At 42.7% G+C, this 23,535-nt stretch overlaps 1 protein-coding gene across 4 annotated transcripts in view; it reads left to right on the top strand.

Annotated features, from left to right (window-relative positions):
- Positions 1 to 23,421, top strand: part of LOC117271873 (uncharacterized) — a 40,151-nt gene extending 16,730 nt beyond the window's left edge. For 2 of the 4 annotated variants that reach the window (XM_078173313.1, XM_078173309.1), the window contains 28 exons: positions 92 to 348; positions 475 to 559; positions 687 to 794; positions 889 to 1,023; positions 1,143 to 1,399; positions 1,526 to 1,610; positions 1,738 to 1,872; positions 2,073 to 2,207; positions 2,327 to 2,583; positions 2,710 to 2,794; positions 2,922 to 3,056; positions 3,257 to 3,391; positions 3,511 to 3,767; positions 3,895 to 3,979; positions 4,107 to 4,241; positions 4,442 to 4,576; positions 4,696 to 4,952; positions 5,079 to 5,163; positions 5,291 to 5,491; positions 5,616 to 5,753; positions 6,091 to 6,347; positions 6,509 to 6,593; positions 6,687 to 8,096; positions 8,468 to 8,676; positions 8,830 to 8,986; positions 9,079 to 9,440; positions 22,326 to 22,455; positions 22,615 to 23,421. In XM_078173313.1, coding sequence (XP_078029439.1) covers positions 92 to 348; positions 475 to 559; positions 687 to 794; positions 889 to 1,023; positions 1,143 to 1,399; positions 1,526 to 1,610; positions 1,738 to 1,872; positions 2,073 to 2,207; positions 2,327 to 2,583; positions 2,710 to 2,794; positions 2,922 to 3,056; positions 3,257 to 3,391; positions 3,511 to 3,767; positions 3,895 to 3,979; positions 4,107 to 4,241; positions 4,442 to 4,576; positions 4,696 to 4,952; positions 5,079 to 5,163; positions 5,291 to 5,491; positions 5,616 to 5,753; positions 6,091 to 6,347; positions 6,509 to 6,593; positions 6,687 to 8,096; positions 8,468 to 8,676; positions 8,830 to 8,986; positions 9,079 to 9,440; positions 22,326 to 22,455; positions 22,615 to 22,757 — 5,855 coding nt within the window. In that variant the 3' untranslated portion in view covers positions 22,758 to 23,421. The remainder of the gene's footprint in view (positions 1 to 91; positions 349 to 474; positions 560 to 686; positions 795 to 888; positions 1,024 to 1,142; positions 1,400 to 1,525; positions 1,611 to 1,737; positions 1,873 to 2,072; positions 2,208 to 2,326; positions 2,584 to 2,709; positions 2,795 to 2,921; positions 3,057 to 3,256; positions 3,392 to 3,510; positions 3,768 to 3,894; positions 3,980 to 4,106; positions 4,242 to 4,441; positions 4,577 to 4,695; positions 4,953 to 5,078; positions 5,164 to 5,290; positions 5,492 to 5,615; positions 5,754 to 6,090; positions 6,348 to 6,508; positions 6,594 to 6,686; positions 8,097 to 8,467; positions 8,677 to 8,829; positions 8,987 to 9,078; positions 9,441 to 22,325; positions 22,456 to 22,614) is intronic. The other 2 variants (XM_078173311.1, XM_078173310.1) reach the window with 2 other exon arrangements.
- Positions 23,422 to 23,535: the final 114 nt, after the last annotated feature.

The raw sequence follows: 23,535 nt of genomic DNA, 5'->3' as shown, positions 1-23,535 counted from the left end.
GTCAATAATGACAGATAATATAAAGGTAAGGAAAGAATCTGTCTCACCATGGAAAGCGTATCTTAAAATTTGATCATTTCATCTTTTCTAGATGGTCACTATCTTTACATCGAGGCCAGCAGTGTGACATACGGAGACACGTCTCGTCTTATCAGCTCTGAGTGTTCTGACTCTGGTCCTCAGTGTCTGCAGTTCTGGTACCATATGTACGGCTCAGCCGACACAATGGGCCTCCATGTTTACCTGCTCCAGAACAGATTCGCCCATGCTGTTTGGAGGAAGAGAAATGACCAAGGAAATATGTGGCACCTGGCTCAGGTGGACATCACAACAACTGGAGCTTTCCAGGTCAGACATCTTCCACCAGGCACTCAATAGATTTAAAGAGTGTCAGCCAATGATGCCATCACTGTAAAATATTAACTATAAGAGACATCTTACAAATAGTAAAAAAGGATTTTTTTTCCAACTCAGATCATCTTTGAGGGGCGTAGAGGCTCCAATGAAGAATCCGATGTGGCAATAGATGATGTAAAGCTTTATCGTGGACGATGCTCTGGTAAGAAACATGCACACTAAATAAGTACCACACCACTGAACATTAAAAATGTTGCTTAACTGAAGGCTGTGTAGCCTGGTAATGTTTAAAATATTTGCAGGTATTAACTGTTCTTACACTGTTGCAGATGTGAGTGGTGGTGTGGCAACAAACCCTCCAAGTGTCCCTGTGCCAACCACTGCAGCTCCAGAGCCTCCTCTGGTCAATGTCACAGCTCAGCTCCCTGATTCTGATGGTAATATAAGTTATAGATTGTCTACATTTTGGCAAGTCGTATAAGGGCCTCATTACTTAGTTCATGTTCATTTTTTGCAAATGTTTCCTTATAGTCTGCAATATGGACTGTAGCTTCGACAGCAACCTTTGTAGCTGGGATCAAATGATCACAGATGCTTTTGACTGGACATGGCAAAGTGGTTCCACCCCCACCCTGATGACTGGGCCCTCTGCTGACCACACTGGTGGTAATACACTCTTTCTCTATGTAATATGATCAATAATGACAGATAATATAAAGGTAAGGAAAGAATCTGTCTCACCATGGAAAGCGTATCTTAAAATTTGATCATTTCATCTTTTCTAGATGGTCACTATCTTTACATCGAGGCCAGCAGTGTGACATACGGAGACACGTCTCGTCTTATCAGCTCTGAGTGTTCTGACTCTGGTCCTCAGTGTCTGCAGTTCTGGTACCATATGTACGGCTCAGCAGACACAATGGGCCTCCATGTTTACCTGCTCCAGAACAGATTCGCCCATGCTGTTTGGAGGAAGAGAAATGACCAAGGAAATGTGTGGCACCTGGCTCAGGTGGACATCACAACAACTGGAGCTTTCCAGGTCAGACATCTTCCACCAGGCACTCAGTAGATTTAAAGAGTGTCAGCCAATGATGCCATCACTGTAAAATATTAACTATAAGAGACATCTTACAAATAGTAACAAAGGATTTTTTTTCCAACTCAGATCATCTTTGAGGGGCGTAGAGGCTCCAATGAAGAATCCGATGTGGCAATAGATGATGTAAAGCTTTATCGTGGACGATGCTCTGGTAAGAAACATGCACACTAAATAAGTACCACACCACTGAACATTAAAAATGTTGCTTATCTGAAGGCTGTGTAGCCTGGTAATGTTTAAAATATTTGCAGGTATTAACCGTTCTTACACTGTTGCAGATCTGAGTGGTGGTGTGGCAACAAACCCTCCAAGTGTCCCTGTGCTAACCACTGCAGCTCCAGAGCCTCCTCTGGTCAATGTCACAGCTCAGCTCCCTGATACAGCTCCAGTTAACGGACCACTACCACGCTCAGGTACAGTGCTCAGGAAGCTATATTTTATGGGCCTCTTGTTTTTACATCAGAAGGCTGAGTGGATGAAAATTAATATTTTTGTGTAATGAATGAACAATTTCTGATGGTAATATAGGTTATAGATTGTCTACATTTTGGCAAGTTGTATAAGGGCCTCATTACTTAGTTCATGTTCATTTTTTGCAAATGTTTCCTTATAGTCTGCAATATGGACTGTAGCTTCGACAGCAACCTTTGTAGCTGGGATCAAATGATCACAGATGCTTTTGACTGGACATGGCAAAGTGGTTCCACCCCCACCCTCATGACTGGGCCCTCTGCTGACCACACTGGTGGTAATACACTCTTTCTCTATGTAATATGATCAATAATGACAGATAATATAAAGGTAAGGAAAGAATCTGTCTCACCATGGAAAGCGTATCTTAAAATTTGATCATTTCATCTTTTCTAGATGGTCACTATCTTTACATCGAGGCCAGCAGTGTGACATACGGAGACACGTCTCGTCTTATCAGCTCTGAGTGTTCTGACTCTGGTCCTCAGTGTCTGCAGTTCTGGTACCATATGTACGGCTCAGCAGACACAATGGGCCTCCATGTTTACCTGCTCCAGAACAGATCCGCCCATGCTGTTTGGAGGAAGAGAAATGACCAAGGAAATATGTGGCACCTGGCTCAGGTGGACATCACAACAACTGGAGCTTTCCAGGTCAGACATCTTCCACCAGGCACTCAGTAGATTTAAAGAGTGTCAGCCAATGATGCCATCACTGTAAAATATTAACTATAAGAGACATCTTACAAATAGTAACAAAGGATTTTTTTTCCAACTCAGATCATCTTTGAGGGGCGTAGAGGCTCCAATGAAGAATCCGATGTGGCAATAGATGATGTAAAGCTTTATCGTGGACGATGCTCTGGTAAGAAACATGCACACTAAATAAGTACCACACCACTAAGCATTAAAAATGTTGCTTATCTGAAGGCCGTGTAGCCTGGTAATGTTTAAAATATTTGCAGGTATTAACCGTTCTTACACTGTTGCAGATCTGAGTGGTGGTGTGGCAACAAACCCTCCGAGTGTCCCTGTGCCAACCACTGCAGCTCCAGAGCCTCCTCTGGTCAATGTCACAGCTCAGCTCCCTGATACAGCTCCAGTTAACGGACCACTACCACGCTCAGGTACAGTGCTCAGGAAGCTATATTTTATGGGCCTCTTGTTTTTACATCAGAAGGCTGAGTGGTTGAAAATTAATATTTTTGTGTAATGAATGAACAATTTCTGATGGTAATATAGGTTATAGATTGTCTACATTTTGGCAAGTTGTATAAGGGCCTCATTACTTAGTTCATGTTCATTTTTTGCAAATGTTTCCTTATAGTCTGCAATATGGACTGTAGCTTCGACAGCAACCTTTGTAGCTGGGATCAAATGATCACAGATGCTTTTGACTGGACATGGCAAAGTGGTTCCACCCCCACCCTGATGACTGGGCCCTCTGCTGACCACACTGGTGGTAATACACTCTTTCTCTATGTAATATGGTCAATAATGACAGATAATATAAAGGTAAGGAAAGAATCTGTCTCACCATGGAAAGCGTATCTTAAAATTTGATCATTTCATCTTTTCTAGATGGTCACTATCTTTACATCGAGGCCAGCAGTGTGACATACGGAGACACGTCTCGTCTTATCAGCTCTGAGTGTTCTGACTCTGGTCCTCAGTGTCTGCAGTTCTGGTACCATATGTACGGCTCAGCCGACACAATGGGCCTCCATGTTTACCTGCTCCAGAACAGATTCGCCCATGCTGTTTGGAGGAAGAGAAATGACCAAGGAAATATGTGGCACCTGGCTCAGGTGGACATCACAACAACTGGAGCTTTCCAGGTCAGACATCTTCCACCAGGCACTCAGTAGATTTAAAGAGTGTCAGCCAATGATGCCATCACTGTAAAATATTAACTATAAGAGACATCTTACAAATAGTAACAAAGGATTTTTTTTTCCAACTCAGATCATCTTTGAGGGGCGTAGAGGCTCCAATGAAGAATCCGATGTGGCAATAGATGATGTAAAGCTTTATCGTGGACGATGCTCTGGTAAGAAACATGCACGCTGATTAAGTACCACACAACTAAGCATTAAAAATGTTGCTTATCTGAAGGCTGTGTAGCCTGGTAATGTTTAAAATATTTGCAGGTATTAACCGTTCTTACACTGTTGCAGATCTGAGTGGTGGTGTGGCAACAAACCCTCCAAGTGTCCCTGTGCCAACCACTGCAGTTCCAGAGCCTCCTCTGGTCAATGTCACAGCTCAGCTCCCTGATACAGCTTCAGTTAACGGACCACTACCACACTCAGGTACAGTGCTCAGGAAGCTATATTTTATGGGCCTCTTGTTTTGGCATCAGAAGGCTGAGTGGTTGAAAATTAATATTTTTGTGTAATGAATGAACAATTTCTGATGGTAATATAGGTTATAGATTGTCTACAGTTTGGCAAGTTGTATAAGGGCCTCATTACTTAGTTCATGTTCATTTTTTGCAAATGTTTCCTTATAGTCTGCAATATGGACTGTAGCTTCGACAGCAACCTTTGTAGCTGGGATCAAATGATCACAGATGCTTTTGACTGGACATGGCAAAGTGGTTCCACCCCCACCCTCATGACTGGGCCCTCTGCTGACCACACTGGTGGTAATACACTCTTTCTCTATGTAATATGATCAATAATGACAGATAATATAAAGGTAAGGAAAGAATCTGTCTCACCATGGAAAGCGTATCTTAAAATTTGATCATTTCATCTTTTCTAGATGGTCACTATCTTTACATCGAGGCCAGCAGTGTGACATACGGAGACACATCTCGTCTTATCAGCTCTGAGTGTTCTGACTCTGGTCCTCAGTGTCTGCAGTTCTGGTACCATATGTACGGCTCAGCCGACACAATGGGCCTCCATGTTTACCTGCTCCAGAACAGATTCGCTCATGCTGTTTGGAGGAAGAGAAATGACCAAGGAAATATGTGGCACCTGGCTCAGGTGGACATCACAACAACTGGAACTTTCCAGGTCAGACATCTTCCACCAGGCACTCAGTAGATTTAAAGAGTGTCAGCCAATGATGCCATCACTGTAAAATATTAACTATAAGAGACATCTTACAAATAGTAACAAAGGATTTTTTTTCCAACTCAGATCATCTTTGAGGGGCGTAGAGGCTCCAATGAAGAATCCGATGTGGCAATAGATGATGTAAAGCTTTATCGTGGACGATGCTCTGGTAAGAAACATGCACACTAAATAAGTACCACACCACTGAACATTAAAAATGTTGCTTATCTGAAGGCTGTGTAGCCTGGTAATGTTTAAAATATTTGCAGGTATTAACCGTTCTTACACTGTTGCAGATATGAGTGGTGGTGTGGCAACAAACCCTCCGAGTGTCCCTGTGCCAACCACTGCAGCTCCAGAGCCTCCTCTGGTCAATGTTACAGCTCTGCCCCCTGTAGCAAATGTCACCATACCTCCCGCAGTGGAGGCAACAACTAATGTCATTAATGACGGCAATGTTACAGTAGCTCCAGCTGATGGAAAACCACCGCACCCAGGTACAGTGCTAATTCCACAGCAGCACTGGTACACCCCCAGTGTTTGAACTTAAATTAATTTTTCCACATCCAGTTTTTTTGTGATTTCTGGTGATCTAAATATATGTTTGACTTTTGTTTCCAGTGTGCCAACTCAACTGTAATTTTGAACAAGATCTCTGTCAGTGGAGTCAACTTCTGACGGACGTTTTTGATTGGACAAGGCATAGTGGCTCCACTCCCACTATGCTAACGGGGCCGTCTTCAGATCACACCACAGGAGGTAATTAGCCTTCTGACACAGGCCAAGTAAAGCTGGTGTAGAACTGACAGGGAAAACATTAAGCCACTGTCACACTGATAACAAGTACTTCCTCTTCCTCATCAAACCAGAATGGTAGGCTGTTCCTGTATTTCATCCAGATAAAATATCTTGCCATTAGCATCCAGGGGGTATGGCAGTAGAGCTGCTGCTCATGGGTTAAGCTGGGTTTTTTTGTCTTTCAGCAACCAGCTTCAGCTGCAACTTGACATGCCTTGAACTTAAAACATTATCTAAGAAAAGTTTCTTATATGCTGTACATACCTTCAACTTATCTTACTCTTCTGTCCTTTACCAGGTGGTCACTATCTTTACATTGAAGCCAACAGCGAATCATATGGAGACACGTCTCGTCTTATCAGCTCTGAGTGTTCTGACTCTGGACCTCAGTGTCTGCAGTTCTGGTACCATATGTACGGCTCAGCAGATACAATGGGCCTCCATGTTTACCTGCTCCAGAACAACTTAGCCATTGCTGTTTGGAAGAAGCGAAATGACCAAGGAAATATGTGGCACCTGGCTCAGGTGGACATCACAACAACTGGAGCTTTCCAGGTGAGAGGTTTCTTCTCCTAAACCGTCTAATGTGCAAAACAGAGCAAAACACTAATAGGGTACTACTACCTGCCATAAAGAATGAGTGCAATTGGACACAATGAATCTATGCTATAAAAAACATACAATACTTTAGTATTAACCTGCGCACTTATTTTTAGATCATATTTGAGGGACGTATAGGTTCCAACGATCAGTCTGATGTTGCTATTGATGACGTATCACTTCACCGTGGGCATTGCACAGGTAATTCTGTCCTCCTATTGACATTCAATTTAATTCAAACACATCACAACTGAAAATGAGTGCGACTGACTGGATTGTGAACTGTAATTACAGACGTGGCCAAACCAACAAAACCTGCCCCATCAACCTTCAATCCAGTTGTAACAGAAGGTCCAGAGCATCCTCCAGCCAACAGCCCAACTGCTGCACAACCACAAACAGCAACTTCATCAAAACCACAACAACCATCAACAACCACCGCCACAACAACCACCACCCCCACAACAACAGCAGCCACAACCAATTGTGACACACAAACCCCTTCAAGGCCAGCAACAACTACAACTCCAAAAACTTCAAATCCTAATGTCCCAACAACAAAACCACAGCTACCAATAACATCAACAACAACAACCACATCTGGACCCCACCCACCAGCAACAGAGCACCCAGGAGCTGAAACGTCAGAGCAACCAGAACCTGAAATTACAGATAGACCCCAAACAACAGCAGCACCAGAGCAACCAGCTATATCTTCTAATGAGCCACAAACCACAGCTGGACCCCACCCAACAACACAACACCCAGGACTCGAAACTTCAGAGCAACCAGAACCTGAAATTACACATGGACCCCAAACAACAACAGAACCAGAGCAACCAGATACATTATCTACTGATGAGCCTAAAACCCCAGCTGGACCCCACCCAACAACAGCACAACCAGGACTTGAAACTTCTGAGCAACCAGAACCTGAAATTACAGATGGACCCCAAACAACAGCAGAATCAGAGCAGCCAGATACATCATCTACTGATGAGCCCAAAACCCCAGCTGGACCCCACCCAACAACAGCACAACCAGGACTTGAAACTTCTGAGCAACCAGAACCTGAAATTACAGATGGACCCCAAACAACAACAGAACCAGGACTTGAAACTTCTGAGCAACCAGAACCTGAAATTACAGAAAACCCTCAAATGACAACAAGACCAGGGCAACCAGCTACACCTAATGAACCCCAAACCTCAGGTGGACCCCAACCCCAAACAACAGAAAATCAAGAACCTACAGCTGGATCACAACCTCCAACTACAGCTAGACCACAACCTCCAACTACAGCTAGACCACAACCTCCATCTGAAACTCAGCCACAAACAACCATTAACCCACAACCACCAACTACAGCTAAACCACAACCTCCAACCACAGCTAGACCACAACCTCCAACTACGGCTAGACCACAACCTCCAACTACAGCTAGACCACAACCTCCAACCACAGCTAGACCACAACCTCCATCTGAAACTCAGCCACAGCCCCAAACAACCGTGAAACCTCAACCACCAACCACCCTTGAACCCCAAACCACAACAACTACACCAAAGCCCACAACATCAGCTGGACCACTACCTACCACAACCATTAAACCACATTCAACAACACAAAGACCTGAGCCTACAACTACAGCTACGCCACAATCTACAACAGCTAGACCACAACCACCAACTACACCTGTACCAAGTAAGTTTAAAGTTTTTATTTCCTTATCAAACTTGGGCGGTATGTATTTTGTTCATACCTTCATACATTCCTTAAATTTCACCAGGGTATACAGTATTTGATAGAATTAATGTGTGGCACTACATACATATAATACATACACCCTCAATACAGCATCTCAGTATGAGTTTAACTGAAAGAGGGGCATCTGTATTTTCGGCGGCAATGAAAATCATACCGTCAGGATTTCTAAATACCCTGGAATACCGTAACACCATGATACTGCCCAAGCCAATTCCCTTTCTCCATAATGCACATTTTTACATATTAGTCACCAGACTCTATGTTTAGATCTAAGTATATACTCTGTCTCTACCACTCTGTCGCTCTAGCACCATCCTGCCCAGCGAACAGTCATTACACCACATGTATCCCTACCTGTAGTCCAACCTGTACATACCTGAATGGCCCGCCTCGCTGCAGTGATGATGATGGCTGTGTGCCGGGATGTGTATGTGATGATGGTTTTGTACGGAGAGGGAGGGTTTGTGTGCCCATCCAACAATGTGGATGTGTGGACAGGAATGGCACCAAACATCATGTGAGTAGTAAAATGACTCTTCAATGACGCCACAAGTCTTGAATAGTGTCAAATGCTCAGGTCTACCTTCTGAAAGGCTGAGTATTACTGCCAAAAATGGTGCATGTGGACACTGATGTCCTACTATTACAATGACTCTGTTTTTTTTGTCAGTTCAATGAAGTGTGGTACACCGACCACTGTCATCAGAAATGTGAATGTGAGAAAGACGATGGCGTGGGGGAGATTGACTGCGATGACGATGATGAGTGCAATGGAAATGCTGTGTGTCTTCAAAATGAGGAGGGCGATTACTACTGCCAGTCCACAGGTGCTGTAACTCTAAACATTTAACTCTGTATGCAAACTATGTTACATCTTGTTCACTCATGTATTAATTGCTCTACATGTGTTGCTCCACAGGCTTCAGTGAGTGCACCATCACAGGAGACCCAGAGTACAGAACCTTTGATAAAATGAAGCATGACTTTGAGGGTGAGCACTCGTATGTGCTGGTCCGAACCAACAACTTGCCAAATAACCTTCCACACGTCTACATCGAGGGCATCAATACCGCACATGATGACGATGATAGTCACCATCATGATGACAGTAGCAGTGAAGAAGACCAAAGTCGCAGAGTTAGAGATGAAGATGATGATGATGACGATGATGACAAACATGATGATGACAGTGATGAAAATGAGGAACACCACAGATTACAGGAGCTTAAGATCAGAGTGTACGATCACACCGTGGAGTTCAAGAAGCATCGCAGGCTGATGGTGAGTATCAGGGGCATTTTTAACACCACACTGCCTCCATCTCATTTTCCTTTGGCTCCTTTTCAGCAGACATACTATTTTGTTCATGGGATAATATCATCATATTTTTTGCCCACCCACAGGCATTTGTGAAAGCGCTGAGGGAAATAACCAGTGCTCCTTGATATTTTCTCTGTGAGGTGTTACGACAGCAGTGAGGCAGATGATGTGCGCTAAATTATGCTCTGTCATATGTTATTTCCCCATTGGCACTTAACACGTTTGTGTGTAGATGAGAGAGACAGAGAGCGAAGGAGAGACAGAGAGAGCATGTAAAAAAGCTGCAATATTGACATATTTTTTCAGGAGTCAGACTTCATCTTGTACATACCCTCTAAAAATCAGTCTGAGCTATGTCATTTTAAGAGAGTCGCACACAGTATATAATATTCAATATCCAAAGAAGCTTGAGCGTATTTAAGCAGTAGCACTTTTTTTAAATTGCCACACCTTAGGCTATTTTCTGGATGTTTAATACATTCTGCATATAATCATTTGTTCAAAGAAGCCCATATCCATTACAAAAAAAAGAAAAAAACTGGCATTACCCAGGTCAAAGTTACAGTCCGAAGAGTGACAAATACGTTTACAATTTTAACATTATCCGAAATTTTTAAATATAGTCAAGCTAGAACAAGAATCTGCAGCCATGTTCGCAGCCCTGTGAGGCTGTTCTCGCTAGGGATGTGAGAACCGATGCTTCAGTACCAAGTCAATACCAAACTTCCGAAAACTCATTTTCCTGTGGTACGTTGCTATTCTTTCGGACCTAACAAGGAAGAATAAACACCTATAAGTGTTCTAGTTTGTCGTTTAAAGCCAAAGGAAGAATCAAGACGCCTACCAGCACAGTAGAACTACAACAACACCTGGAAGACAGCAACAAGTGCAGTTGCAGCAACAGCTTTGTCTCGACTCATCAAAAAGAGAAGCTTTTTTTCTGAGGCCAGCGTATTTTTTTATAATTTTTTGCAATCAGCGCATCACGTATTTACATTCTGCAACAAACAACAGCAGCCTGACAAGGCACTGAGTGTCTATTCTGCGCTGAGCGCTACATGTTTAGCGTTTTTTACGGGTCACTGGTTACCCTCATGAGAGCGTAAAAACTTTTTAGCGATATTTGAGAGGTTTTGCATTACCTGTTTTCTGTTGGGCTATTTAGGTTTTGCGTATTTCTAGGGGTAAGCAAAATCAAATCAAAAGAGCTTTGCATAAGGTAGCTTTAAAAAATATCATACATTAATATTATTTCCAATTTTTATTTATTTTTTTAAAAAGATCAATTCCAAGGCCAAAGCCCAGACTGACACCCAGATATAATAAAATGCATTTATTATGCTTTAATGGAAGTGAGATAAAAAAAAAAATTGCAGTTTGAATGGGCACATTTTACGCACACACACACACACACACACACACACACACACACAGTGCAATCTTTGTGAGGTGGAGACGAGGCGGAGAAAATAAAAAGTGAGTTGAGCGTGAGAAAGACGGAGAACTTGTTCCTAAACCAAATGCCACGTGTGGGAGTGTTTTGGATTGAAACCAAATGACAGGGTGGTGCCCAGTAATTTGGACGAGCTGGTGTGTTTGTTTCTTTGTTCTAAAACCATCTCAACAACAAGAGCAAATACGACCAACTTAACTGCACACCTGAGAGTGAGAGACTGGCAGTCTATTTTTATTTATTTATTTCGATGTTTTTACGTGTTATTTCGGATATTTAAATTTTCTTTTTTTGCATTCCTAAATATTCTTGTTAAATAAATGTTTCTTTCTCTTTAAAAGGGTGTACTTGCATCAATATGCCTTTATTATCATTATATAAGTTTAAAAAATGGCCTAAAAACAGCAAAATTACAACAATAATAAAAATGGTCTTAAAAGCACAATATTATGAAATATTATCACTTATCGCAATAATTTCTGACGCAATTAATCGCCCAGCAAAATCTGTTATCCTGACAGGCCTAGCTTCTTCCATCCCCCTTTCAAACTGTGTTGCTGTTGTTTGTTTGTGGTTGTTACATTGTTTGTTATCAGTGGTGTCCTGTGGATTTGTTATGTTGTATGTGTTGTATTATTTTGTGAATGAATAAACTAAACTAAACTGGATTTTACTACACTAAATAATACTTTCAAGATCAACTGGACTAAGCATTTTCTAAAAAAAAACCCCACTTTGATATGGAACTTTATTCCCCATCACATTTTCTCTAGATTTGGTGGCTTAAGTTTTATTTTATGTTGTAATTACAATATTGAGAGACTCCCTGTGAAATTATCTGCATTTCATGAACAGGTCCTTCTAGCATGGTCTTTAAATACGATTTCTCACCACACAGTTACCTGATTTGGAACAATAGACAGGGTTCCTACACATTTGGAATTTCAAAATTCCATACTTTTCCATACCCTGATTTCCAGACTTCTCGGCTGTTTTTTTTTTTTTTTTTCAGAAAATATGCGACATTTGAGTAAATATATCAGTGTATCATATTTCACATCATATTTAATTATTCTTAATAGGCGATTGTAGCCAAGTACCATAATGGCATGCAAATAAAAACTCAGGTAAGTTCAATGTCTGGGCTGAGGCAAAAAGGTTGGGACTCTGGGTGCAAGTGATGCAGTAACGAGACGTCAGTGTTTTTTCCTTTCATGTGGCTCAGAATCGCCTTCTTCCCCCATGTTGGCAATGCAGGGTTAAACGCTAAGGTTTTTTTTCACTTGCCCGGTCGGGCAAGTTGGTCAGAGATCTACTTGCCCGAAGTCAGTTTTTACTTGCCCTATAAAAATTGTTTAATTTAAGCGGCTATCAAATAACAAAGACTGCAGTTATTTTTATGTTATGTAATCTTTATTCACACTGTATTGATTAATTAAAACAACATACGTCATGTATTGTAGCTTAATTCCTACACAAAAATGACAGTGTCAGGGCTTAAAGTGAAAAATTTTCCTGAGCCTGAAACCTGAAACCCTGGGGGGGCAGTGGCAATCTTTGTCAATCGTTCTCCATCTATAATTTTGCGCCCTACTTGAGCCATGCCCACCTCTATTTATTTTTCACCCCTCTCCAGTTCTGCTGTATTAACACCAGGTTTAATATACTTTGCTTCCATTTCTCTGCCCTGCTCTACTCTACTTCAACGCTACTTAGCTCTCTCTCTACTCTACCAGTAGACTACCACATCTACCTGTTGCACAAAACGCACATAGCAGTGTTTCCCCTAGGATGGAGTTGTAGCAGCGGAGGTGAAGCACACGCATGAAAAATAATTTTCACATGCGTGAAACTTTTTTGTATGCTTGCAAAGCACAGCCTGCTGGGATGTTTCTATGTATCTACTGGCACCAGAAGGGCTCTTTAGGACAGTACATGTGTGCACAGTAATGAGCAGGTGAAATGTCTGTCTAGCTTACATATGAGGTTTCTCAAGATTTAGGAAAATAAAATTTTATTGAATATAATAAAAGTAAAAAGTCACTTGACATGCTGCTGTTTTGTGCTATGACCTATTTAAGTGCTGGAAGTTGTTATTTACGTGACAACGCCTGAACGCAACACAAGCTCAGAGTGCCGTGCTGCGCTGCTGTGCGAGCGGCTGTTTGTCTGTGCGTTTGTTGCTGGTTATTTACACAGTGTCCATAACAATAACTTTGTCAGCTGACAAACTGCACTGGGCTCGGGGTCAGGTTTGGTCAGGAAAATGCGGCCCGAGCCGCTCTAGCGTGATCACCTGTGTGTGTGGCGAAACTCCACCGTGCACAATACAGAGAGCAGAGGAGAATTGTTAACGTGTGACCATGTAGAGACAGAAATGACACGATGACATAACACCATAAATAGTATATTGTTATGTTATTATATGAAGCGTCCGTTGCGCAAAATAATATGACTTAAGTTTATGAAGAGGTAAGACAGAGCTCTCTCCTCTCCTCTACATAGTGCAGCATGTAGCGGACTGGACATATCACTTGTCAATCAGGTAAAAGGGGCGGTATGTTTTCTGAGACGTTTGCTCTCACATAAACTGCCTGGCCCGGCATAAAAGACGATCCGGATTGATTAAATTATTTTTGGAAATACCTAATTTTCTATTTTAGAAAACAGTATTTTAGAACAGTGGTAATAATCTGGAAACATAAATATTTTTCCATACTTTATTTTTCATTTTCCATACTTTTTAATACCTGGAAATTGATCAAATTTATTTCCATACTTTTCCATACTTTCCATACTTGCGTAGGAACCCTGAATAGAGATTCGTACTCATACTCGCCGTCCTCCGCTTATCCGGGTCCGGGTCGCGGGGGCAGCAGCCTCAGCAAAGAAGCCCAGACAGTCCTCTCCCCAGCCACTTCCGTCAGCTCTTCCGCGGGAACCCTGAGGCGTTCCCAGGCCAGCCGGGTGATGTAGTCCCTCCAGCGTGTCCTGGGGCGGCCCCGAGGTCTCCTCCCGGTTGGACATGCCCGAAACACCTCCCAAGGGAGGCGTCCGGAAGGCATCCTTACTAGATGCCCGAACCACCTCAACTGACTCCTCTCGATGTGGAGGAGCAGCTGCTCTACTCCGAGTCCCTCCCGGATGTCCGAGCTCCTCACCCTATCCCTAAGGCTGAGCCCAGCCACCCTGCGGAGGAAACTCATTTCGGCCGCTTGTACTTGCAATCTCATTCTTTCGGTCACTACCCAGAGCTTGTGACCATAGGTGAGGGTTGGAATGTAGATCGACCGGTAAATCGAGAGCTTCACCTTTTGGCTAACCTCCCTCTTCACCACAATGGACCGGTTAAGTGCCTGCATCACTTCTGACACCGCCCCAATCCGCCTGTCAATCTCCCGCTCCATCCTACCCTCACTCGTGAACAAGATCCCGAGATACTTAAACTCCTCCACCTGAAGAAGGACCTCCCCCCTGACCTGGAGTGGGCAATCCACCCTTTTCCGACCGAGGACCATGGCCTCAGACTTGGAGGTGCTGATTCTCATCCCAGCCGCTTCACACTCGGCTGCAAACCGTCCCAGCAAGAGCTGGAGGTCACTGTTCGATGGAGCTAGGAGGACCACATCATCCGCAAAAAGCAGGGATGAGATCCTCCCGTCACCAAACCTGACACCCTCCACCACTCGGCTGCGCCTAGAAATTCTGTCCATAAAAGTTATGAACAGAACCGGTGACAAAGGGCAGCCCTGGCGGAGTCCAACCCGCACCAGGAACAGGTCCGACTTACTGCCGGCCATGCGAACCAGACTCATGCTTCTTCGGTACAGGGACTGGATGGCCCTTAGCAAGGGGCCACCAACCCCATACTCCCGGAGCACCCCCCACAGGATGCCCCTGAGGACACGGTCGTAAGCCTTCTCCAAATCCACAAAACACGTGGACTGGTTGGGCGAACTCCCATGCCCCCTCCAGCACCCTGGCAAGGGTAAAGAGCTGGTCCACGGTTCCGCGTCCGGGATGAAAACCACATTGCTCCTCCTCAATCTGAGGTTCAACTATCGACCGGACCCTCTTCTCCAGCATCGATAGTCTTCCTCCATGGCCTCACCGAACTCCTCCCACGCCCGAGTTTTTGCCTCCATGACTGCCGCCGCTGCACTCCGCTTGGCCCGCCGGTACCCATCAGCTGCTTCCGGAGACCCACAGACCAACCATGCCCTGTAGGCCTCCTTCTTCGGCCTGACGGCTCCCCTCACCTCTGGTGTCCACCAGTGGGTTCGGGGATTACCACCGCAACTGGCCCCAGCAGCCTTGCAGCCACAGCTCACAACCGCCACCTCGACAATGGCAGAGCGGAACAAGGCCCATTCGGACTCAATGTCCCCCTCTGCCCTCGGGACGCGGTCGAAGCTCTCCCGGAGGTGGGAGTTGAAGATCATCTGGACAGGTTCTTCCGCCAGGCATTCCCAGCAGACCCTCACTGTTTGTTTGGGCCTGCCGGGTCTGCGCCGCGTCTTCCCCCGCCATCTGATCCAACTCACCACCAGGTGGTGATCAGTTGACAGCTCTGCTCCTCTCTTCACCCGAGTGTCCAAAACATATGGCCGCAGGTCAAATGATACGACTACAAAGTCAATCATTGACCTGCGACCTAGGCTGTCCTGGTGCCACGTGCACCGATGGACATCCTTATGTTTGAACATGGTGTTAGTTATGGCCAAACTGCGACCCGCACAGAAGTCCAATAACTGAACACCATTCGGGCAGGCCGTTCCTCCCAGTCATGCCCCTCCAGGTCCTGCTGTCATTGCCCACGTGAGCGTTGAAGTCCCCCAGCAGAACAATGGAGTCCCCGGTCGGGGCACTGTCCAGCACCCGTCCCAGGGACTCCAAATGGGCGGGTACTCTGAACTGTTGTTCGGCGCATAAGCGCAGACAACAGTCAGGACCCGTTCCCCGACCCGAAGGTGCAGGGAAGCAACCCTTTCATCTACCGGGGTGAACCCCAACGTACAGGCAGAGAGTCTGGAGGCTATCAGAAAGCCCACCCCGGCCCTCCGCCTCTCACCCGGAGCAACGAAGCAGCGAAGGAGAGAGTCCAACCCCTCTCAAGGACTTGGGTTCCAGAACCGGAACTATGTGTCGAGGTGAGGCCGACTATATCTAGCCGGTAGCGCTCAACCTCTTCCACAAGCTCCGGCTCCTTCCCTGCCAGAGAGGTGACATTCCATGTCCCAAGAGCCAACTTCTGTAGCCAAGGATCGGACCGCCAAGGCCCCCGCCTTGGTTTGCTGCCCAATCCACATAGCACCGAACCCTTCTGGATCCCTCTGCGGGTGGTGGGCCTGCAGGGGGACGAGCCCATGTAGCCGGTTCGGGCTGGGCCCGGCCGGACCCCATGGGCGAAGGCCCAGCCACCAGGCGCTTGCCCACTGGCCCCAACCCCAGGCCTGGCTCCAGGGTGGGGCCCCGGTAACCCTCCGGGCCGGGTACACGTGTCCTTGTTTTTATCCATCATGAAAACAGTAGAGACATTTTGTTCAAAAATAAATCACTGTTCTTTGAGAGATGGGTTCAGGGGGAGGACCCAAAGATCATCCAAAAATTTTTATTAAGCTACTAGATAGGCAGGTCTATCATACCAAAATGTAAACTAGAGACATAGAGGAAATCAAAAATACCTAAATTGTTTGGTCCCTTTAAGTGATACAAAAATCTGCCTTGGCCCCTGGACTATCCTCTAAAAATCAGTCTGAGCTATGTCATTTTAAGAGAGTCGCACACAGTATATAATATTCAATATCCAAAGAAGCTTGAGCGTATTTAAGCAGTCGCACTTTTTAAATTGCCATACCTTTAGGCTATTTTCTGGATGTTTAATACATTCTGCATATAATCATTTGTTCAAAGAAGCCCATATCCATTACAAAAAAAAGAAAAAACTGACCTTCTCACCACTGACCTTACCCAGGTCAAAGTTACAGTCCGAAGAGTGAAAAATATGTTTTCGATATTACCACTAGAACATCGACTTTTAACATTATCTAAAAAATTTAGATATAGTCAAGCTAGAACAAGAGTCTACAGCCATGCTAGCAGCTCTGTGAGGTTGTGCTAACTAGGGATGTCAGAAGAAATGATACTTTGGTATCATCAAGTCCATACCTCAATTCTGTAAACATGGTGGTACTTAAATTTCTCCCGCATTGTAGACACAACGGTTGCTATTATTCATGACCCAACGAGGCAGCATAAATGCATAAAAGTTTTCTAGTTTGTCGTTTAAAGCCAAAGGAAGAATCAAGACGCCTGCCAGCACAGTACAACTGCAACAACACCTGGAAGACAGCAAAAGTGCAGCTGCAGCAACAGCTTTGTCTCGACTCATCAAAAAGAAAAGCATTTTTTCCTGAGGCCAGCGTATTTTTCTTTTTAAATTCTTTGCAATCAGCGCATCGCGTATTTACACCCTGCAACAAACGACAGCAGCCTGACAAGGCACTGAGTGTCTATTCTGCGCTGAGCGCTACATGTTTAGCGTTTTTTACTGGTCACTGAGAGCTGAAAAGAATGTTCAGCTTTTGTTAAAACACTGCGCTCGTCACTGTCACTTTTTACAGGAGGGATGGGATAAATAGCCTACCACAAAGACCAACTGTCACATCTTACATGTAAAAGTACTAAACAACAACAACAACAACAATGGAGGAAGAATATGTTAATATACTGCAGGCTATATATTAATTAATATGTTTCCTATGCGACAAAATCTAATTAATCCACGCTGATTAGTACTTTGCGTTTGAGGCTGCTCATCAGGGCTTATAATGAAATTTAGATTAAAGCTGAATGTTTTAATAAAAGGAGTGTATATTCAAGTACATATGATGTTTTTGTTGTGTTGTTTTTTACCCTGGTGTCACATTAGGTATCGAGAATCTTATTGGTATTGGTATTGACTACTAAATTTCTAGTACTGACACACAGTGGACCTTTGAGCTAAATGCTAACATCAACATGCTATAATATTGCTAATATGCTGATTTTGAGAAGGTATAATATTTATCATCTCACTTTAGTGTGCCAATTAGCACTAAACACAAAGTCAAGCTGAGGCTGAAAGTCTTTAGTTTTGCAGGTATTTGTTCAGAAACTACAAATTAAAACTTTGACCCAATGAGAGGATATAGCTGAAAAATGGTTACCAAAATTATTACAAGTCATTCTGTCGGTGACATGAATGTCTACTTTGTAAACTTGCTGATGTTGGCAATGTGGTTTTGGTTGCATCTACTGCTGTTGCCGTAACCATTTTTAACAAAAGACAAAGGCAGCGGATGATAGCGGTTTCCTGTGTACACACGTACCGTGTCATTTTGTTTTGTTTATATGGCAGCCGCCGTAAACTGGATGGAAAGAACCCGTCCGGTGACGCAGTGGGGTCACTTGACGTGTTAATGCACTAAAAGTGTTTCCATTACACTTTTGCGACATACATCTGTATCAGCATGTCTGAAAAACCACCTCATGAGAGCATAAAAACTTTTTAGCGATATTTGAGAGGTTTTGCGAAATTCAGGTGTTTCCATTACCTGTTTTCTGTTGGGCTGTTTAGGTTTTGCGTATTTCTAGGGGTAAGCAAAAAATGTGCTTTGCATAAGGTAGCTATAAAAAATCTTAAACATTAATATTATATTCTACTTTCATTGAGCTTATTTTTTTCACCTACATCTGACCTAATTATTGATATCAGATATTCATGATTCATGGATTCAAGATTTAAACCCTTTAAATGCCAGGTTTTGGTCATGATGTCATCATGTTTTTAGATGAAAAAAAAATAAACAGAACAGAAAATATGAATTATTTTCAATATACTACATGCAAAGTAGATTTTTTTGGTTTGGAATATTACAGCCTGGGATATGTCAATGATTAGCAGCAACATTTTTATGCATTATTATTTTTTGTGCATTGTCAAATAATCACACTTGTACCACTAAAGCCTAGTTCACAATACACGATTTTCATGGCAATTCTGACGTCGCAGAGGATTTTGAGAGCCACCTTGGGTCGGAGGTGAGTTAGCAGATAGTTTGCCACGACGAATCCTTGTGTGTGAACAAGCCCACGAGCAAGTCACCCCCTTGTCTGTGACTGGGACTGGATATCTGGCATGCTAGAAAACTTGAGAAGTCTGACACGACTGTCAAAGAGCATCAGCCAATGAGAGGCGGGATACGTCCCACTTCAGCACGCAAGAGGATGGAAGAAATGTGAGGAGGACAAGCCGGCAAGCAACAACAACGGCGGCGTCCACAGGATCATGGGGAGCACGTTGCGTTTGGACCCAGGCCCTGGAGGCAGATCTGATTCAACACTGGAAAGAATATCCATGCCTTTACGATGTGTTGTCTCCAAGTTAAAAAACGTAGTTTGGTGACATCACCGCGTTATCTGTAGCTCTGTCGGCGAGGGCTCGGTGGAGAAATCTTGTGGTGTGCACACACAGGTCGTGACGCAGTTGGCGAGCCTCCCACTAACAGAAACACATCACCAGGTGTGAACACTCAAAAGATTATGATAGTCTCCGCAACGCAAAATCAGGGTGAAAGTCGTGTAATGTGAACCAGCCTTAAGCACAAAAAATGTGCTTTGCATAAGGTAGCTTTAAAAAATGTCATACATTAATATTATTTCCAATTTATTTAAAAAAAAAAAAAAGATCAATTCCAAGGCCAAAGCCCAGACTGACACCCAGATATAATAAAATGCATTTATTATGCTTTAATGGAAGTGAGATAAAAAATTGCAGTTTGAATGGGCACATTTTACGCACACGCACACACACACACACACACACACACACACACACACAGTGTGATCTTCGTGAGGTGGAGACGAGGCGGAGAAAATAAAAAGTGAGTTGAGCGTGAGAAAGACAGAGAACTTGTTCCTAAACCAAATGCCACGTGTGGGAGTGTTTTGGATTGAAACCAAATGACAGGGTGGTGCCCAGTAATTTGGACGAGCCACTGTGTTCGTTTGTTTGTTCTAAAACCATCTCAACAACAAGAGCAAATACGACAAACTTAACTGCACACCTGAGAGTGAGAGACTGACAGTCTATTTTTATTTATTTATTTCGATGTTTTTACGTGTTATTTCGGATATTTAAATTTTCTTTTTTTGCATTCCTAAATATTCTTGTTAAATAAATGTTTCTTTCTCTTTAAAAGGGTGTACTTGCATCAATATGCCTTTATTATCATTATATAAGTTTAAAAAATGGTCTAAAAACAGCAAAATTACAACAATAATAAAAATGGTCTTAAAAGCACAGTATTACACAATATTATCACTTATCGCAATAATTTCTGACGCAATTAATCGCCCAGCAAAATCTGTTATCCTGACAGGCCTAGCTTCTTCCATCCCCCTTTCAAACTGTGTTGTTGTTGTTTGTTTGTGGTTGTTACATTGCTTGTTGTCAGTGGTGTACTGTGGATTTGTTATGTTGTATGTGTTGTATTTTTTTGTTTGGTTTGAAATTAATGAATAAACTAAACTAAACTGGATTTTACTACACTAAATAATACTTTCAAGATCAACTGGACTAAGCATTTTCTAAAAAAACCACTTTGATATGGAACTTTATTCCCCATCACATTTTCTCTAGATTTGGTGGCTTAAGTTTTATTTTATGTTGTAATTACAATATTGAGAAACTCTCTGTGAAATTATCTGCATTTCATGAACAGGTCCTTCTAGCATGGTCTTTAAATACCATTTCTCACCACACAGTTACCTGATTTGGAACAATAGAGACATTTTGTTCAAAAATAAATCACTGTTCTTTGAGAGATGGGTTCAGGGGGAGGACCCAAAGATCATCCAAAAATTTTCAGTCTGAGCTATGTCATTTTAAGAGAGTCGCACACAGTATATAATATTGAGTATCCAAAGAAGCTTGAGCGTATTTAAGCAGTAGCACTTTTTAAATTGCCATACCTTTAGGCTATTTTCTGGATGTTTAATACATTCTGCATATAATCATTTGTTCAAAGAAGCTCAAAGCCATAATAAATAAACTGACATTACCAAGGTCAAAGTTACTGTCTAAAGAGTGAAAAATATGTTTTCGATATTACCACTAGAACATCGACTTTTAACATTATCTAAAAATTTTAAATATAGTCAAGCTAGAACAAGAGTCTACAGCCATGCTAGCAGCTCTGTGAGGTTGTGCTAACTAGGGATGTCAGAAGAACCGATACTTTGGTATCATCAAGTCCATACCTCAATTCTGTAAACACGGTGGTACTCAAATTTCTCCCGCATTGTAGACACAACGGTTGCTATTATTCATGACCCAACGAGGCAGCATAAATGCATAAAAGTTTTCTAGTTACAACTACAACAACACCTGGAAGACAGCAAAAGTGCAGCTGCAGCAACAGCTTTGTCTCGACTCATCAAAAAGAAAAGCATTTTTTCCTGAGGCCAGCGTATTTTTTTTAATTCTTTGCAATCAGCGCAAACAAACAAACAAACAAACGACAGCAGCCTGACAAGGCACTGAGTGTCTATTCTGCGCTGAGCGCTACATGTTTAGCGTTTTTTACTGGTCACTGAGAGCTGAAAAGAATGTTCAGCTTTTGTTAAAACACTGCGCTCATCACTGTCAGTTTTTGCAGGAGGGATGGGATAAATAGCGTACCACAAAGACCAACTGTCACATCTTACATGTAAAAGTACTAAACAACAACAACAACAACAACAACAATGGAGGAAGAATATGTTAATATACTGCAGGCTATATATTAATTAATATGTTTCCTATGCGACAAAATCTAATTAATCCACGCTGATTAGTACTTTGCGTTTGAGGCTGCTCATCAGGGCTTATAATGAAATTTAGATTAAAGCTGAATGTTTTAATAAAAGGAGTGTATATTCAAGTACATATGATGTTTTTGTTGTGTTGTTTTTTACCCTGGTGTCACATTAGGTATCGAGAATCTTACTGGTATTGGTATTGACTACTAAATTTCTAGTACTGACACACAGTGGACCTTTGAGCTAAATGCTAACATCAACATGCTAACATGTTGATAATATTGCTAATATGCTGATTTTGAGAAGGTATAATATTTATCATCTCACTTTAGTGTGCCAATTAGCACTAAACACAAAGTCAAGCTGAGGCTGAAAGTCTTTAGTTTTCACACTCACATTCACACCTACAGTCAATTTAGAGCCATCAATTAACCTGCATGTCTTTGGACTGTGGGAGGAAGCTGGAGCACCTGGAGAGAACCCACGCATATTTAAGTCTACTTAAATATGACAAACTGCATTAACACATCCCCCTCTCTGTCTCGCTCCAGGTGGATGGAAGGAGAACAAATACTCCCGCCTCACCAGCTGCTGGTCTGAAAATCTGGGAACGTTCCTCGCGCATCTACCTGAGGACCGACTTTGGCCTGTTAGTGGAGTTTGATGGACACAGCACAGCAGGTAACTCGTCTTCACCTCATTAAACAAGTCTAACAGAATTAGCAGTAGTCCTGGAGTCTGTAGGATCCTTAACAAATCCTTAAACCACAAGTTATCATCCCATCCCATGTCAATAAATGAGTCATTGTTGAAATTGTATTGTTGATGTTGTTCCTACAGAGATCACTCTACCACGCACATATAAAAGGAAAGTGGGAGGTCTGTGTGGGAACTTTGACGGTCAAAAGCAGAATGATTTGATGAAGCCAGATGGTACCCGTGCCAGGGGCGTTCAAGAGTTTGGAGAGAGCTGGAGAGTGTGATTATGTGACAAATGTACGGATGAGACACAGCACTTAAAAAACCCTGTGAGAGTTTTAATCACTGGTAGAAACATCACTGTAGAAGTTTACAAGAAAACTCCTCACTGATATTATATTTCACCTTACGTGACAAAAACAGACAGAATGAATGTTCTTTTTTTTTCTTTTCTTGAAACTAAGCTGCCAAACATGATGTGGCAAAAACATGACCTGTGTGAATGAAGATTTCTTTAAGTTCAGCTCTTCAGGATGGTGGCAACTTTTTTGCTGTTATACACAAAGTATATCATGGTTTAAAAACAAGACTACTACTGCACCCACTTTGTTCAAGGATTTTGCATTCTTTCAAAAACCTGATGTCCAGCTTTCAAGTCTATTTTTTAAAAGGCACTTTTTAAAAAGATATCTTTGAACTCTGACAATATATCTGACTTTTTGTGTCATTGCCAATCATACTATTTATTCAAAGATGATGTTCTTACTGCTGCGTGAATACTGTATAAAAAACTACAGATGGATTATTTTTCACTCTCGGATACTGTTGGAAAGAAACTCTGTGTGCAATAAATGATTACACAAAATGTTGCTTGCACTTGGTCATAATTTGTATTTGAATGTCAGCGCTTTGTTAGGTTTTCAATAAAGTCTTCACTGTTGTAATAAACATGCACTGTGGTTACGTTTGTGTCGCCGGTAGTCTAGTACATTCCAGTCATAATCATAATAGAACTTCTGTAATGAGTGAGTGATGAGTAATGAGTTTACCCTGAGAAGATAA

This window comes from Epinephelus lanceolatus, chromosome 12 (assembly GCF_041903045.1).
Source record: "Epinephelus lanceolatus isolate andai-2023 chromosome 12, ASM4190304v1, whole genome shotgun sequence".
NCBI classification, from domain to species: Eukaryota; Metazoa; Chordata; class Actinopteri; order Perciformes; family Serranidae; genus Epinephelus; species Epinephelus lanceolatus.
Note: the sequence above shows the minus strand (reverse complement) of the source record. Positions and strands in the feature narration are given on the sequence as shown.